A 15,406-nucleotide genomic window follows, 5' to 3' on the forward strand; every position below is an offset into this window, starting at 1 on the left:
ACAGAGGGAAACATGTCAGCACCATGCTCCTGCTGCCAAGCCAGCACTGTGCTGCCCTGCTGGCAGCAAGTTCCCACATCTGGTTACACAAATGGGACAAATTTGGTGACCTTACCTAGAAAATGGTTCAGATTTCCCCACAGGAAAGCCGCTCCCATGGGTGTTGGTATCTACTTTTCCACAATGCACTGCTACATGGCTATCTTTCTGTTCCACTAACCGCCAATATTCTTGCTGTTAGGAGAGAAAGCGGTGATGGGTTTTGAATTCATTGAGCAAGGTGCCTCCCATTAAAATACAAGTCCCAGAAATCACCTCAGCGTAACTCAACATAAAACACCACTCAGAAATAAGGATGAGAGGTAATGGCCTCAAGCTGTGCCATGGCAAGTTCAGGTTGGACATTAGGAAAAATTTTGTCTTGGAAGGGAGAAGCATTGGCCAAGCATTGGAACGAGCTGCCCAGAGAAGTGGAGAAATCACCATCCTTGGAGGTGTTCATGAAACGTGTAGATGTGCACTGAGGGATGTGGTTTAGGGGCATGGTGGGGATGGATTGACAGTTGGACTAGATGAGCTTAGTGTTCTTGTCCAACCTTAATGATTCTGTGATTGTAAATATTTAAAAGCATTGGTGGATTGCAAAGACAGAAATTAAATCCCCTGGCTCCTATGCTCCACTGCAAAATATACTAATAATTCTCTCATTCATCAACACCTTTATTAAAAACGTTTAAAAAAAAAAATTGAAGGGAAGAATCACTATCCTACCTACACAAAATAAAACATTTTTCTCCCACACCAGATATTTCCCACATTAAACTGCTAATGGTAGTTTCTAAACACCAATTATGATGAACCTTTACACTCAATCTCCACACCAGAAAACATTTACCACCCCTTGTGCTGGTCTCACCTCTACTTCAGCTACTGTAGGCTCCTTTGTGAAGCACATGTTCATGATGTTTCTTGCTGTTCGGTAGAAGGTTGTTAAAGAAACAGACCTACCCTGTGGAAAAGGAAAATAAAATTAGAAGTGAAAGTAAGGAGGTGCCTCCATCACCCCTGGCCTCACTCTTTTCTTTACATGCTAAATTTCTAATCACAAAAGAGAAAAATATCTTCAGGAAGCACGTGATATTTTCTTATTCGGTTTCTCAAAACTTAAGAGAAGTCTCATCACATTAAATGACATTTCACCTGTCAAAATAATGCTGTCAGACCAACCCTTTAAAAGACCAACTGAGCATTCACAGGAAGCCACATACACTGCTTCATCCAGCACAGCATCCTTTCTTTGAGAACTACAGCAGCTGGACACATGACCTTGCAGTCTATGACACCTTGCAAATGAACCAGTACCCAACCCTACCTGAATTTCAGACTCAGGTCCCAAGGGCTGGGTGGCTATGCTCTTGACATAGAGAGAAACGGACAAAAACAATATAGAAAATTAACAGTAATGTTCAGCATTAAACCAGTACTGTATGACGCAGAAGGGGGATCACAAAAAATAGAGTTTACTGAGATTACAGTAATAATCTGAACACAAAAAAGTTGGCATGTAAAAATAGCACAACTGCAAGGAACCACTCATTATGAGGCTGAGAAAAGTAAAATAGAGTAAAACTGCCAAATGAGTGCATCTTTCTTGGCACTGCTGCAGAACACCAGCTACATGAGAAGAGGATATGATGTGGTTTGCTGTCTGAGCTACATCTAACTTTCTGGGTACGTGCTCTTGTGTATCTGTAACAGCTGCAGCTCTGGGAAGCATCCTGCAGGCACTGAAGGCGGGAGCACCACAAGTGCCCAAGACTAAATTGAGAACGACCACACAGCAGCCTATCTATCAGTCTGCTCAGCTCCTATAGCTGTAACATTGTCACTTTTTTAATTGATCGCAATGCAATCAGCTGTAACAAAAGTTTATGAAATGCCCGCGTCCTGGGGCCCTCCAATTCCCATAAACTTGGATGCTCTGTCATACAATAAGCAATTTCCTTCATCTTTTAATGCCCTCATGAATCAGTTGCTGAGGCATCCTCTTAAAACAAAGGCTCTCATAAAATGCAGGGCCTGCACCAACAGTCGTCAAACTTGAGCACATACATCACGGTTCGCATGCTAACAAACACTGCAGCAGCTTTCTCTCATCTTACAAAGAGGAGCAAGAATGAGGACTGATCTTCCAAGATAAAGCACGTCCTCCCTTTTTTCAGATTTGCAGCTGAGAGATTTCTGTCTTATTTCTTCTGTTTTTCTTTTTTTTTAATCTGAGGGATGTTACCAAACTTTTCTAATGATTGTTCTGAAAATAACTTTAAACGGTCCAGTGGAGCATCTTGATCAGAACACAAAATTAGGTGTTAAAAAGTAAAATATCCTTCAAAATGCCCCCCCAAAATGTTTCAAAGGTTCATCAGCTGTCCTGGGAGCTTCAAGCCACGCAGCAGTCTCTGCTGCTGTGACAATATGACACACAATGACTTCAGGGACAAAATTCCCTCTTCTGATTTTTTCTTTTTCTTGTGGTCTCTGCATCAGCCTTGAGAATAAACCCAGGGCACCATCAGCAAATCTGCATGGAGGTCAGCACTCCTGGAATGGAAAGGAGACTCCTGGTATGGAAAGGAGAGAGAAGGCACAGGGAAGGATCCTACAGTGATCCTACAGGAAAGATCCTACAGTGCTGCAAACCTTCAAGATGTTAAAGGGACAGAAAAATGAGCAGAAAATGGAGATTCCACCATGGCTGGAGGTGAGAATGAGAGACCTCTGTTAAGCAGAGAGCAAACCTGGCTGAAGGGAATTCCACGTGGGGTTTCTGGGCCAGTTCCCTGCAAGGGCTGATAAAACTGCCTTTGGTGATTTCTCCTTGTCCATGCAACAGGTCTGCTAGAAAGCCTTCGGGTTGTCCTGTACAACAACCAGCACTCTGTTTTCAGTCAGCCCCACTACAGATTTTTAAATTGTTTTCAGAGCTCACGCTGGGGAAGAAGAGGATAGTGAAAATCTTGCAACAGATAGCTCTTTGATGACTGCAATTTACTTTGTGTACTTACTGACAACAACACAGTATCACAGTCGAGTAGAAAAGCCCTACGTTTAGGGAGCAAAGAAAGCGAGCGCAGCAGCCTGCAGCATACATTTAAAAGCACAGCAGGCCTTACAGCCTGGAAAGGAGCAACACTGAAAATAATTTGGGAGTCCTGGCAGAAAATCAGCCAAACACAAAGGAGATTTACTCTAACCTTGACATGCGATACAATGGCAACTGCTCCTGGAAGGCTGCATGTCTCTTTCTAAAAACGTGTTCCAGCTCAAGCACATACTGACTGCAAAAATCACTGTGCAAAACCCTGAATTTATGACCTCTCCTTATAGTCCAAGGTATAGACTGTATGGTCTGAACTGGGCTACACCCATATCATTCTGATATTCTAACACTCTATTGAGCTGGACTTTTACAGAAGAGGAGTGGGTTTTTGGTTTTGTTTTCATGAGAATTAGAAATGTGCTTTAGAAAGGAACCATTATAATCCCATCATCTGCTGAAACTGGAACACGAGGATGTGTTCTGTTGGAAAAGATTTAGATCCTCTTAGAAACACAGCAGTAGGAAGGTAACACTCCCCTGTTCACACACACACACACAAACCATCACTTCATGAAAAATAGAGAACGGAGGATTAAAATGCGTGTTTTGTAAATCTCTGTATTGTACTCTCTGCCTGTTCTCTCCTTGAGCCAAGCACCTTCTCAGCTTAAGTCTTATCAAACACCCCAGGAATGAACAATGCTCATGCCACAGGTCTTGAGAGTTACTCCAGTGCATCAAGATCATTGCGTGATTTCTTCTATTTATACTTCCTTCCACCACATTGGAGTGATTCATACAGCAGAGGCTGGGGAAGGTATATTGAATTTTTCATTTAACACTATTAAGAACAGTATGTTAAGCAGAGAAATGCCACTTCAGTATATTCACAAATGCTGCTGTCATTAGATAAGTTTCTGTCCAATAGGAGCACAGCAAAGAGATTGCTTTTCAGAGGTAGGATTGAGGACAGAGTTCCCAAACAAAAGAATTTTTGGCTGGCAAATCATAATAGGCTGCAAAGAAACCTGTAGCAAGCTTTTAAAGCCCAAGTCATGAGCTCATGCAGTCTCTAAATAGCTTAACACTAAGCCACTTCGGGCTATCTGGCTTCATTTCCCAGTGATGGAAGCAAGATTGGGAAGGGAAGAACGGAGTATTCCTTTACTGGGCACTGACACTGAATGCTATATATCTCCCCGAGCTTGGCTTAACAGTTCAACACAGCTCAAAACTGTACTGCAGGCTGCAGTGCCAAATACTGCTCAAGAGTCAGAGACTGCCAAATAGAATACAGCCAAAGAGTCAGCATTCTTTTGTAAATGGGTGTACTTGACATGTGGAGGACTAAGCACTCATGTGACTGTTAGTGCTGAGCAAAATTTGGCATCAGAGATGAAAACAGTGTTTGCATTTCAATTTGCCCTTTCTAAACGTAGTGCACTGCCAGTGACGCTATTTTTGATGTGGAGCATTACTACTACTGCTACTACTACTATAAGAGACTTGCAAAGAAGCGAGATGGAGAAGGCAGAACATTGCTCTAAATGTCACTATAGAATGAAAATAAAAATTGTGTCCACAAGGATAACTGGACAGAGCTGTCCAAGGAACCTCTCACAAGGAGATGGAGCGGGGAGCTTAGTGCAGCATGTCAGTAACACCTTCCAATATTCAGACATGCCACAAGAAGCAGGCAGATGAGAACAAAGCCAACAGACCGCCCCAAGGCGACAGCCCACCACCTTCCCAAAACCGGGTGCAACCCAGATCGCAGCAAGGGCAATTCAGCACAAGAAAACCAGCAGAGCTTGCCTCGTTACCTTGTATATACACTTGTGTAAGTCACTAAGAACTCCCTCCTCCTCTTCCTCCTCGTCATCCTTTGTGGTCTCCTTTTCCTGAGCGAAGAGCCGCCGCCTGCCCGTCTTCAGTGGGACGTCGACCTCTTTTAACTTGTTGCGGAAGCCATTTTTGTGAACCACGCCGTTGATGAGTCCGTTTTTGGGCTCAAATCGGGGCAAGGAATGGAACTTGTAGGCATTCTCCAAATGTCCCTCCAAAGGTCCTTTCCTCTTCTCCAAGATTTCTTTTTCCAGCAAGACCTCCTTCTCCAGTTTCTTGTGCTCCTCGGGGGAGAGGGAGTCGTAGGAGAGCAAGTACTGGCAATAGGCTTCCTGCAGCTTGGCCAGCCTGTCCTGTGCAGTTTTGGGGATGCGTAGCATATCTGCCAGTTTGTTCCATTTCTTGAGGTCAGTCACTTGCTGCATCCCCCCCATCTCGTTGATCAGCTGGACGAAACAGGCCAGATCGAGCTCACAGCCTCCTGGGGTGCGCATGTGTCAGGCAGCAGAGGGGGGAAAGGGAAACATAGGAGCTGGTTAGGAAACCTGTAGGCCTCAAGCAGAAAGCATTCCTGCCAGTGGCACAGAGCCAGGCTGGGCACATATGAAATGTGCCATCCGTACAGCTCTGGTCACCTGGGCACGGCAGCAGGATGGTCCCCGTCTTGTACACCTCCCACTCAAAACAGGCACGCACCACTGTTTTGTTAACTTGACTGATTTGGTGAATTATCACACTCTGCTATTTGCAATAGCATTCCCTAGGGCTAAATTTGCTCTTTCACACCATCTCTTTTCAGAGCGACCCCAGCCATCACCTGGCACGTGTCTTTCCTCTGTAACTGTGCACTGATAGAGGAGACAAGAGTTGTCCAACTCCTAAGCGCCCACACACTGCCACCCTCCCCTCGTCTGCCACCAGTCCCACAGTTATTTCATATGGGGAAGAAGCAAAACAATTGTGAAGAAAGGTGCTGGCAATCAAAATGACACGTATCTGTCCCTTCTGGAGATGAAATATCTGTTATCTCACGTCTGTGCAACACTTTGAATACAAGAAGTATTTAAAAGAAGCACAACAACATCATCATTTTTCACTACAGGTAGAAAAAAAATAATCTCTTTTTAAAGCTTTTTTTTTTTTTTTTTAAGAGGGGAGGAGGAGGAGGGTTGATGCCTGAAAGAAAGCTGGCAACTGCTACTATGTAAAAAGTTCCAGATGCATTCTCCCACTTTGAGGCCGTCCATATTTTATATTCCATTATGGTTTTGTATGCTTCAAGATGACTAGCACATTTCACACTCCAGTCAAAAAATAAAAACAGAAGATTATACAAACTTCAGCATAAAAAGCAGCCAAATGGATGATGAACAATAAAAGAAGCATCATAAATACTCTCAAAGCATGGGAATGAATCATCAGCAGCATTAAGAAACTGGCCAAAGACAACCTACAACTCAATAGGACACCACTGCAGGGAAAAAAGAATTCATACAAAACTGGTGTCAACACTGCTGTCACATTGTCTCTCCTTCCCATTTTTTTTTTTCCTTTGACTAAAGTATAAAATCATTACACCATAGCAGTTCCACAGCACTTAGAAATGCTATTATAAAACAGAAGTGCAAGAAGCAGCATTATGGTAAATATGTACTGTTGGATGCACAGCTACAGCATCTTTAATGTCCAGCTTTATCATTTTGCTTGCTTATGCAAGCACTATTACTTTCTTCAAATCTCCCCATGCTGCATCTCAATTGCTGATGCCCATTTTCAGTCTCCTTCATTTTCCTTCCCACACTCTTCTTCCTTCTGCCCTTCCCCCTCTTCCCACCACTTGCACCAATCCTCCATGTCTGCATGACACTGGTTGCAGAGGCTGCCTGCTAGTGGTGCTCACACAGCACTGGACAAGGGTGAGAAAAGGAAGGAAGGTTTTTGGTTGTAGCCAGAACAGAAAGGATGGCTTTGGGGAGTATATGACAAAGCAACAAGGTAGCACACTTATCTTAGTGATTAAAAAACAAATTTTTTTTAATAGTCCCAATGTTTAAGTTTTGGAGTAGAGAACAGGTCAATACCATTGGAAAAATGGATTTTTTTTGAAAGGTTTTCTTTCTTTCCTCTTTAGTCTTCCCCATAAAGTAACACTCAAGCTGGCCTCTATCACAGAAAGTACTTTTTTGGTCTAGTATTATATATACACACAGTTCAAATACAGGGAAGGTATAATTTAAAATGGCTTTTCATCCCAATCGATTCAGCCAAATGAATGAAGCTGAGTAACTCACTCCAAACTTTGCAAAAAGCATCTTTCAGGTTTCACATTATACATGTTCTGCAGCGCAACAAATTGTGCACACCTAGTTAAAGGTCCTAGTTTCAACACTATTTATGGTGTATTTAAGAAATGCAATATTCCCCAGCATAAAGGAATGATAGCTCATAATCACTCTGCAATATAAGAGCGTAAGTATCACATCATTCAATCAAGTCCCATATATCTAGCAGATGCTCCACAGGGCCAGCTACAGCTCAGGTTTACAAAATGGTCTCAATTATAATTCCATTTACTCAGTCATAGCTTTTGGAAACGTTTATATCTCATGCTGATGTTTTCCAGGACTGGCCTTAGTACGCTGCTTAAACTTTCCTTGAAAGGTCGAAGAGGGAAGAAATAAAATAAAATAAGTCATTAACCTCATTTCTAAAGTGCCTACAGCAAAGTGGCTTTAAATATGAGACCTGACTCATGTTATGCAAAAAAAGTCTACCAAAAAAAAAAGGTCTCAATTTCACGATGTTAGGAATATTTCTAACTCACTTGGTGAGCCAGCCTGTTAAAAAAAAACCTTCAATCTTAAGGTATGCATTTAATACCAAGCCTTGGCACTATACAAGTTATTGGCAAAGCTCCCATTCGCTTCGATGGAAATGTGATTTGGCCCTGAAAGGGGGGGAATATGTATGAATGTCTACTTAATAAGCGTTCACTTATCATCACAGATGATTTTATATCTTTCCTGCTGGAGCCAACAGTTTTCTAATCTTTGTACAGTGATGATCTCCAGCTTCTTTACTCCATTTTGTTTTTAATTTTAAACCAAGACAGGTTACGAAACTACTGCACAAAGGATATATAGGATGCAAATTTTATAAGAGATCACTGTTTGCTCCAGTTATATAGCACCCAGCAGAATAGAAACCTTGCCAATTAATTAGGCTCTTAGGTACTTAAATAATACAAATAATTAACAGTAATGCTATCTTAATGCCGAGTTAAGGTATTTCATTAAAAAGTTAACATTGTTCCAGGAGTGTTAATCGAGCTGTCTTGCACATTTTCTTCTCACTCTCGCCAATGTAAATTTAATTCATTATTCTTCTCTATTAGCATATAACCATTGCATACATTAGGCATACAAAATGTTCACTTATTGCTGCTTGACTGATTTTAATTTTCAGATTTCCTTGAACGTTTTTGTGTGGCTGCTGCAACAGAGCACTAACCCTCACTCCTTCTCCTCCTCAAATTCTGTCCTTCTCTGTTGTGCCTTTCACTGGCTCATCATGAACTTCATCATCTCTGTGTGCCTTTATGCATTTGCACCCACTTACCATACGTGACATAAAACAAAGTTTTAAAATTTAAGGGGGGGGGTGGGAGGGGGAGGAAAAGGGAGAGGGAAGGGAAGCATTGTCAACAGTTTAAACAGCAAAGCGTGTCCTTTAATCCAACTAGTGTTGATAGCTGCCTCTAATGGGATAATGCCTCAAAGGCAAAACTCTAGCCTCAAGTTGCAACATGCAGATCCTGCGTGCTCTGACTCAAAACACTTCAAAAATAAAGGAGAAGGTTAACACAAATTAAAAACAAAACTCTGTTCTTACGTCAGGGCCGCAAAGGCAGCTGAAATGGAGGTGAATCATTCAACAGTTCATTTGTATGCTGCTGTTGTTATGTTTTTACAAACTATTGTCACATTTTTGTCACGTGTCATATTTGACAGCAGACCATAAACCAAGAATTCTGTTAAATAAGTGATTCTTACTCAGGCATTAGCCTTGGCAGACACCTGCTGCGAGAAATAATGAAACCTCCATTTTGCAATCAACCACATTTTACTGCCTATTCTTGACACTTAATGGTTGTTAAATGTCAGCAGGTCACTGCAAATTTGTGATTTGAAGTGTCTGAGTACCCAAATAGAAATCAGTTTCAAGATATTTTTTCCCCTTGGTTAAATGCTTTTAAAGAAAAGGGGAAAAATATTTGTATACTAGCTTGGCAGCATTGTAGCCCGTTTGGAAAACATCTTTGGTACCGTCCAAGAATATTCTGAAATAACATTTAAATGAAGACCATCAATACCCTGAGCTGTACTATTTAATAAAATAAACAGTAGGGGTGAAAATCCTGAAATCTGAGAACCAGAATGCTGTAACAGCATTTTTCCCTGGGCCAAACAGAGCTGGAAGGAGGAAGGTGGCAATGCAAACCCTCCCAGCCAAGCTCTCCCACGACCCACCCACACCGTGTCTGACTGATGGACAAAGAGAGAGAGCCAGGCTCTGCAGTGTTAACTGAACAGGGGTTTGGTTAAGCATACAGGCAAACGGAGCATGAAGTTGCACACGGACTCTAACAAGCAGTGGCGAAAGGCCAAGGAAACCACAGCCCTTACCTATGAGTGGGAGTTCGTCCATGGTAATGCCCTGAGATTTGAGGTGCTTCTTGATACAGGCCAGCCGCTGCACGTTGGGTCCCCAGCGCCTGCCTAGCTTGTGTATGTGCTGAATCTGTGTCACAAACCGCATTTCATCGTTTAGCTTGCACTCAGGTCTCCAGTCTGGAGGAGGAATCACCCTGCACATCCCATACTTCTCTACCTGAGCTCGGACTGACTCAATGTATATCAGCGGGTCATGAAATTCCTTGGTGGAGGGCCTAAGGATGGGAATCTCCCCCAGCATCCCCCACCCAGACTTACTACTGCCCTTTTCGTGCTTTCCCATTGAGTCTTGTGGCTTGTGCAAGGACTCCGCTTGAGAGGTAGAACGATTTTCACAGGAGGCATTTTCAGTTTTGCCATGTGCTTGTTTCCCTGGCGTACTCTTTCCAGCAGTGGCTCTTTTCGGCCTATTTCTTTCCAAATTCTTCTCTGGCACTTCCTTTTTAAGGTGTCCATTCAGCAAAAGCTTTTCGACAACTGCCTTTTTGCTCGCAGCTTCTGCCAAGTTGACGGCCCCTTTCATTCTCTTGGTGGGCGACTGTATTTTGTCTATGTGATTAGTCTCTTCCAGCCTCCTCTTCGAATTGCGCAGCCCCTCCCTTAACTGTCTCCCCACCTCCTTAGTGCATGTCTTTTGGTTCAACTTGCCATTGACTTTTACACCATTAACAGCGGTATTGTTAGACTTGGATGCTCCAAGGGATAGCACCTGTTTGCGGGTTTTTGCATTGCTACTTTCTAGTTTCCCTGAGATTGTGTGGTTGACAGGTGAACTGGGTTTGTGGTGATTTAGTTTGGTTTCCTTGACCAGTTCTTTCTTGGCTTTGGTGTATGTGACAGTTCCCTTTGTCACCGTTGCAGTATACTTCACAGTTTTGGACGGTGAAGGTCTGACCTCTCTCATCTTTTTGGCACTGGCTGCATTTGCACTCGGAGATGACATTCGAGTGATTCCGTTGACTTTAGAAACCTACAAAGCCAGGAGTATCGCAGGGGGAGCAGAAGGAAGGAAACATAAAACAGAAAAGTAAATTAATAAGGTTCCCAGGTAGCCACAGTTTCCCATTTGCTGGATAACCATATTCTGCAGTCCTGACTCCTGGCCCTTTTTGTACAATCTTCCTATAATAACTTCCACCCAGACAAGAGGAGAGATAGGAGATCCAGAATAAGAAACACACATTATTATTATTACTATTCTACAATGAACCAAGATGTCCCCAGAAAGCTGATCATGCTTTTGGAGGGTATGGAGCACTAAGAAGGGTGAGCAATACCCTCACTTGCTAGCAATACCCTCTTCTTTCCCTACCAGAAAGCAAGCTATACTATCTACAAACTACTACTGTCATTATCTCATTTTCCAGACCCTCAAAGACTATTCCCTCACCCACCCAACTTCTCTTAAGTAAGTTTCCTATATAGCTTCCTATACAGTTTCCTATATAGTAAAGAGAGTAACTAGTGGGTACCATCTACTCTAACCTGGAATGGGCATGCTGTGCAAAAACTACACACTTAGATTCAAACAAAGCTCCTCTCTATGCATATATGCATACATAGAAAACTAAATATTGAACACATTATGTACCCAACAGATCAGGACAGCCATGAGGGATCCAGTCTGCCTTGCATATTAAATCCAGTGAGGCATCTTGTTGCTTTAGTTATTCACATGAAATAAAATGCATACAGGAGTTCAGTGCATTTTTTAAAAGGTGGTTTTGTATATTTGTTTTTGAAGTTTGATATCTGGGCAGTTTTACAGACACATTTTTATCATTATTCACTAATGTGCCACTGCAATTTACAGGAACTGGACTCTGCTTCTTTCTGTTAGGCACTTTAATCCAATTATAAAACTAAAATTAGTATTTTAATTATAAGGCATGTTAAGCACTGAGAGCAACCCTTTCAGAAAGCAGCCTTCAGTTTCAAAGGGAATTGTGACAGCTCAGCACTGTCAAAGCAAGCCCCACTGCTAAAGAAACAAAAGTTCAAGATTAAACCTTCAGAAATTTAAAGCATTTAAACGAGTTTAAACATTTTTTCTGACCTCCTTAAACTACTATGAGCAAGGAAAAATACACCCAAAAATCAAAGGAACACTGATAAATGTGCTCAAAGTGAAAGCATACAATACAACTATCACCCTTATTGGCACAGGTGAGTAGAACCACTTCTGCAAAGTTATAATACTTTCCTGTGGGATTTCAAAAGGCTTGTCAAATCAGTAAGCATGGCGCCTTCAAATAAAGAATTCAAGAAATTGAATCACGTACAAAATAGGAATGTTATAAAATAGGGATAAAATAGAGACTGAAAAGATCACACTACAGTCTCCCATTAAGTGTGTATTTACCATTTTCCCTTGGAATTTAGGCAGTAAAATTTGAAATGGAGGACCGGGTTTGACTTTTACAGAGCCTTTTTACACTGTAAAACAGACACAGGTAGAGATCTGCTGGGACACTGCCTCCTGCCTGCAGCTGTCAGCACAGGATCTCTGGCTATACAGATAGCCAGGAACATTGATTATAGATTTCATCTAGACTAATTGAGAAGAATTGACTGAGGATCGGAAGGCGACGGTAATCTGGATGACAGTGATTATGAAGTGAGTTTTCAATTCTAAGATATGACAATAGCAGAGAAAGGACAACAAATTTTAGGGGGAAAAATATCTGAAAACAAACAAACAAGCAAACCCAACCAAAACCAACCCTAAATCCAAACAATTCCACTCAGGAGAAGGATACAAAGTATAGACCATTATGCTTGTTCACAATGTTCTAAAAAAAAAATCTAAGGTCACAGTTAAAAACAGAAGCAGAAATATGTGACTAAGTGCAGTTATAGTGGAATAGTAAAAGCATGTAGGAATAAAATCAGAAAGGTCAAGGCGCTAATGGAATTCCAGTTAGCAAAGGGGCACAAACGAAACAGAAGATTTTATAAATATTCCAGCAAAACGAAGCTAACAAAGGACAGCAGATCCACTCCTACATAAGCAGTAGTATAGATTGACTACTACACAAGGAAGGAAAACAAATGAAACAGTTCAGCTGAAGTGTCTGTGCTTCTTTCGGTTTGTCCTCAACACAAGTACTACCACTGGTTAAGTGAATACTTACCAGACATGTAAAAAAGTCAATTGTAAAAAAGAGCAAGGAACGCAACTGCAACAAGCTGAAGTGTACCTAGTTAATTTCTGGCATGTGTCCCAGAGAGAAACGGAGGAGGGAAGGCAGACTGCTAACTTCAAACCCTAATGATTCCGGAACCAACAGTAAATTTGTAAACACATAAAACATAGTAAGATAATGATAAAAACTAACAGAGCAAACACACACATACACCCCACCTTGCCGTTTAGCACTGCAAGCTAATTTCATCCTTTTCTGACAGATACCTGGTTGAACGGGCAAAGGGGTATCTTTGTTTCAGTAGAACTCCTGTTAGCGTCCCATCAAACAAGCTCTGGAGGTACATCCTGTGTGTAATTACTGTAAAGTGGCTTTACAGTAGACTGAGAAAGACTTTCACTATTGTCATGGCTCACGGTTATACTGAGAGCGTATTTCAGGTGATTTTTGGCAGAGGTCTATTTTGGCCTCAGTTCCGCTAAGTCCTTCCATTAGTAACCTGGACCATCATAAACTGTGCCTGTGATGCACATGTGGAAGGAACTGTAAATACTCTGAAGGAAAGGTCAAAATGAAAGGCAATCTTGAAGAAGTTATGTCAGAACATTTCTAAAATAAGAGGAACTGCTAGTTTTAGGAAGGACAAATCAAATACATTTGGGGAGGAACAATATTTGGAGAACAATGTGAGCTGCAAAACGAAACGGTGGTGAAAGCATGCAAACCTCTCTGAGAACTACTGATCATGTCAAAAGCAAGAGGTGAAAATAACCCCTTAACTGTCTACAAAGATAATTTAAAGGGCAACTTGGAAAACTTCCTCATTAGTAAGAAAGGAAAATGCTATAAGAAGCATTTTGGATGTTGAGGAATCTCTTCTAACTAGAGGTTTTCAAGAAGGTTTCAAGGATATCATAGCTACAGTACTGTGCCATTACGCACAGTGAAGAAAACACCTCAGAGGGGATATTCAGGCTATATGGAAATGCCTTGTCACCCTAGATTTCCTACAACTTTTTTTGAAGAAGTCATAACCAGAATGCTGAAGGGCCAGCTATGTCACTCCTTCAGAGGGGTAATGGTGGCACACGGCCTACATGAGAGGCAGTCATGGAACAAGTGCTAATGGAGAAAGGCAAGATCCTCACAACTTATCCTCTCTGAAAGAAAACACACCCTCAGCTTGAGACCAGAATTAAAACTGCCAAGATACGAAACTCTGGAAACTGAATTTATTAAGAAATTTATTAAGAAAAAAGCAACTTCTCACAACTGCTTAGAGTTGTCAGAATACCTCCACAGAATGAAAGCTTAGATCTCTCAGGGCCAAATCTTGCACTGAATAGGTACATAAGCTTCAGCTATGTAGCTTACTATCCTATACTATAAGCACATTTGAATTTCTATTCAGACAGAGTGAAGTTACTCCAATGATGAACTAGTCCTGAAGCAGAGGAACGCTTGGCTTTCAGAGTACCATAATGAATTGAATTGTTTCTGTCTGGTTGCTAACCAAGACCCCGTAGAAAAGAAACACTTCTGGAAACCTTCTCAGAACCATCATCTTTCCAGAGCAGACACAACTCAATGGTTTTCAAATGCTTCTCCCTCTCCCCTCCCCAAATGTCCACAGGTATCGAGTGCTTTGAAAGAGAGGAGCGTGAAATTTAAGATACAGCAGTAGTACATAGACCAGAGCAGACCACGCTTCAAATGCGGAATAGGCTGCAACAAACGTCTTCCAGCTGGAAACAAATGGAACAAACAACGTGGTCACTGCCCACCATCAAAGCAATGGGTGGGATTCAGGATTTCACACTGACAAATGCGAAATTCTGCCTGGTCAGCACACACCTACATGTTCCTGGTCTGTACTTGTCTCTGAGGACCCATCAGACGATTGGAACCAAAAGAAACACGAAATTGCGGTAGCCATTTTCTTACCTTTCTACTGTTGATATGTCTCCCCCCAAACCAAACATACACACACAGAGTCAGCCTAAAAAACTGGCCACACTGCCAGGTGCGCAGGTTCACCAAATGGGAGTCTATGCCACAGCTCCATTCCGAGGCAGTGCTTACACTGAGCGCATAAGAAAGAAGTCAATTTAATTCAAATAGTAACAAAATGATTGACATTAGCCTTACATGACTCAAAGTCTTGAGCTAAGGGTGAAACTAGGGATATGGATAATATCTGCGGTTTTCAGCTATCTTCTCAGTTGTGCTGATACATTTTTGTCTTCAGAACACTCTTTTCTCCACTTTACTGAACACTCGCCTTGCAGTAAAAGATGGTACAATGACTTCTAAAAATTGTTAGCTTTTTACAAGCAAATAAAAACCAGCACACAGTATTGCAGAAATGTGTTGGATTCGAACCGGTCTACATACACACCTCTGCACAGCACCTGGGATCCACCCACCAGTCATGCACACACACACAGATGCACAAAACACACAAAAAAAGGCCAACAAACAACTTAGTAGATAACAAGCACAGTAAAAACAGCAACATTAGCAATACCAACAACAATATTGGTCTCTAAAAAAAATCACGTTACACAGCTGATCTTGAATTC

General features: G+C 41.8%; 1 protein-coding gene across 1 annotated transcript in view; it reads right to left on the reverse strand.

Annotated features, from left to right (window-relative positions):
• The window catches only part of JARID2 (jumonji and AT-rich interaction domain containing 2), a 202,837-nt gene that overhangs the window by 18,515 nt on the left and 168,916 nt on the right, over nucleotides 1-15,406 (reverse strand). The window contains exons 7-10 of the mRNA XM_048940166.1: nucleotides 9,631-10,648; nucleotides 4,924-5,426; nucleotides 917-1,009; nucleotides 116-234 (exon numbers count right to left, since the gene is read on the reverse strand). Coding sequence (XP_048796123.1) covers nucleotides 116-234; nucleotides 917-1,009; nucleotides 4,924-5,426; nucleotides 9,631-10,648 — 1,733 coding nt within the window. The remainder of the gene's footprint in view (nucleotides 1-115; nucleotides 235-916; nucleotides 1,010-4,923; nucleotides 5,427-9,630; nucleotides 10,649-15,406) is intronic.

This window comes from Lagopus muta, chromosome 3, assembly GCF_023343835.1.
Source record: "Lagopus muta isolate bLagMut1 chromosome 3, bLagMut1 primary, whole genome shotgun sequence".
Lineage (NCBI taxonomy): Eukaryota > Metazoa > Chordata > Aves > Galliformes > Phasianidae > Lagopus > Lagopus muta.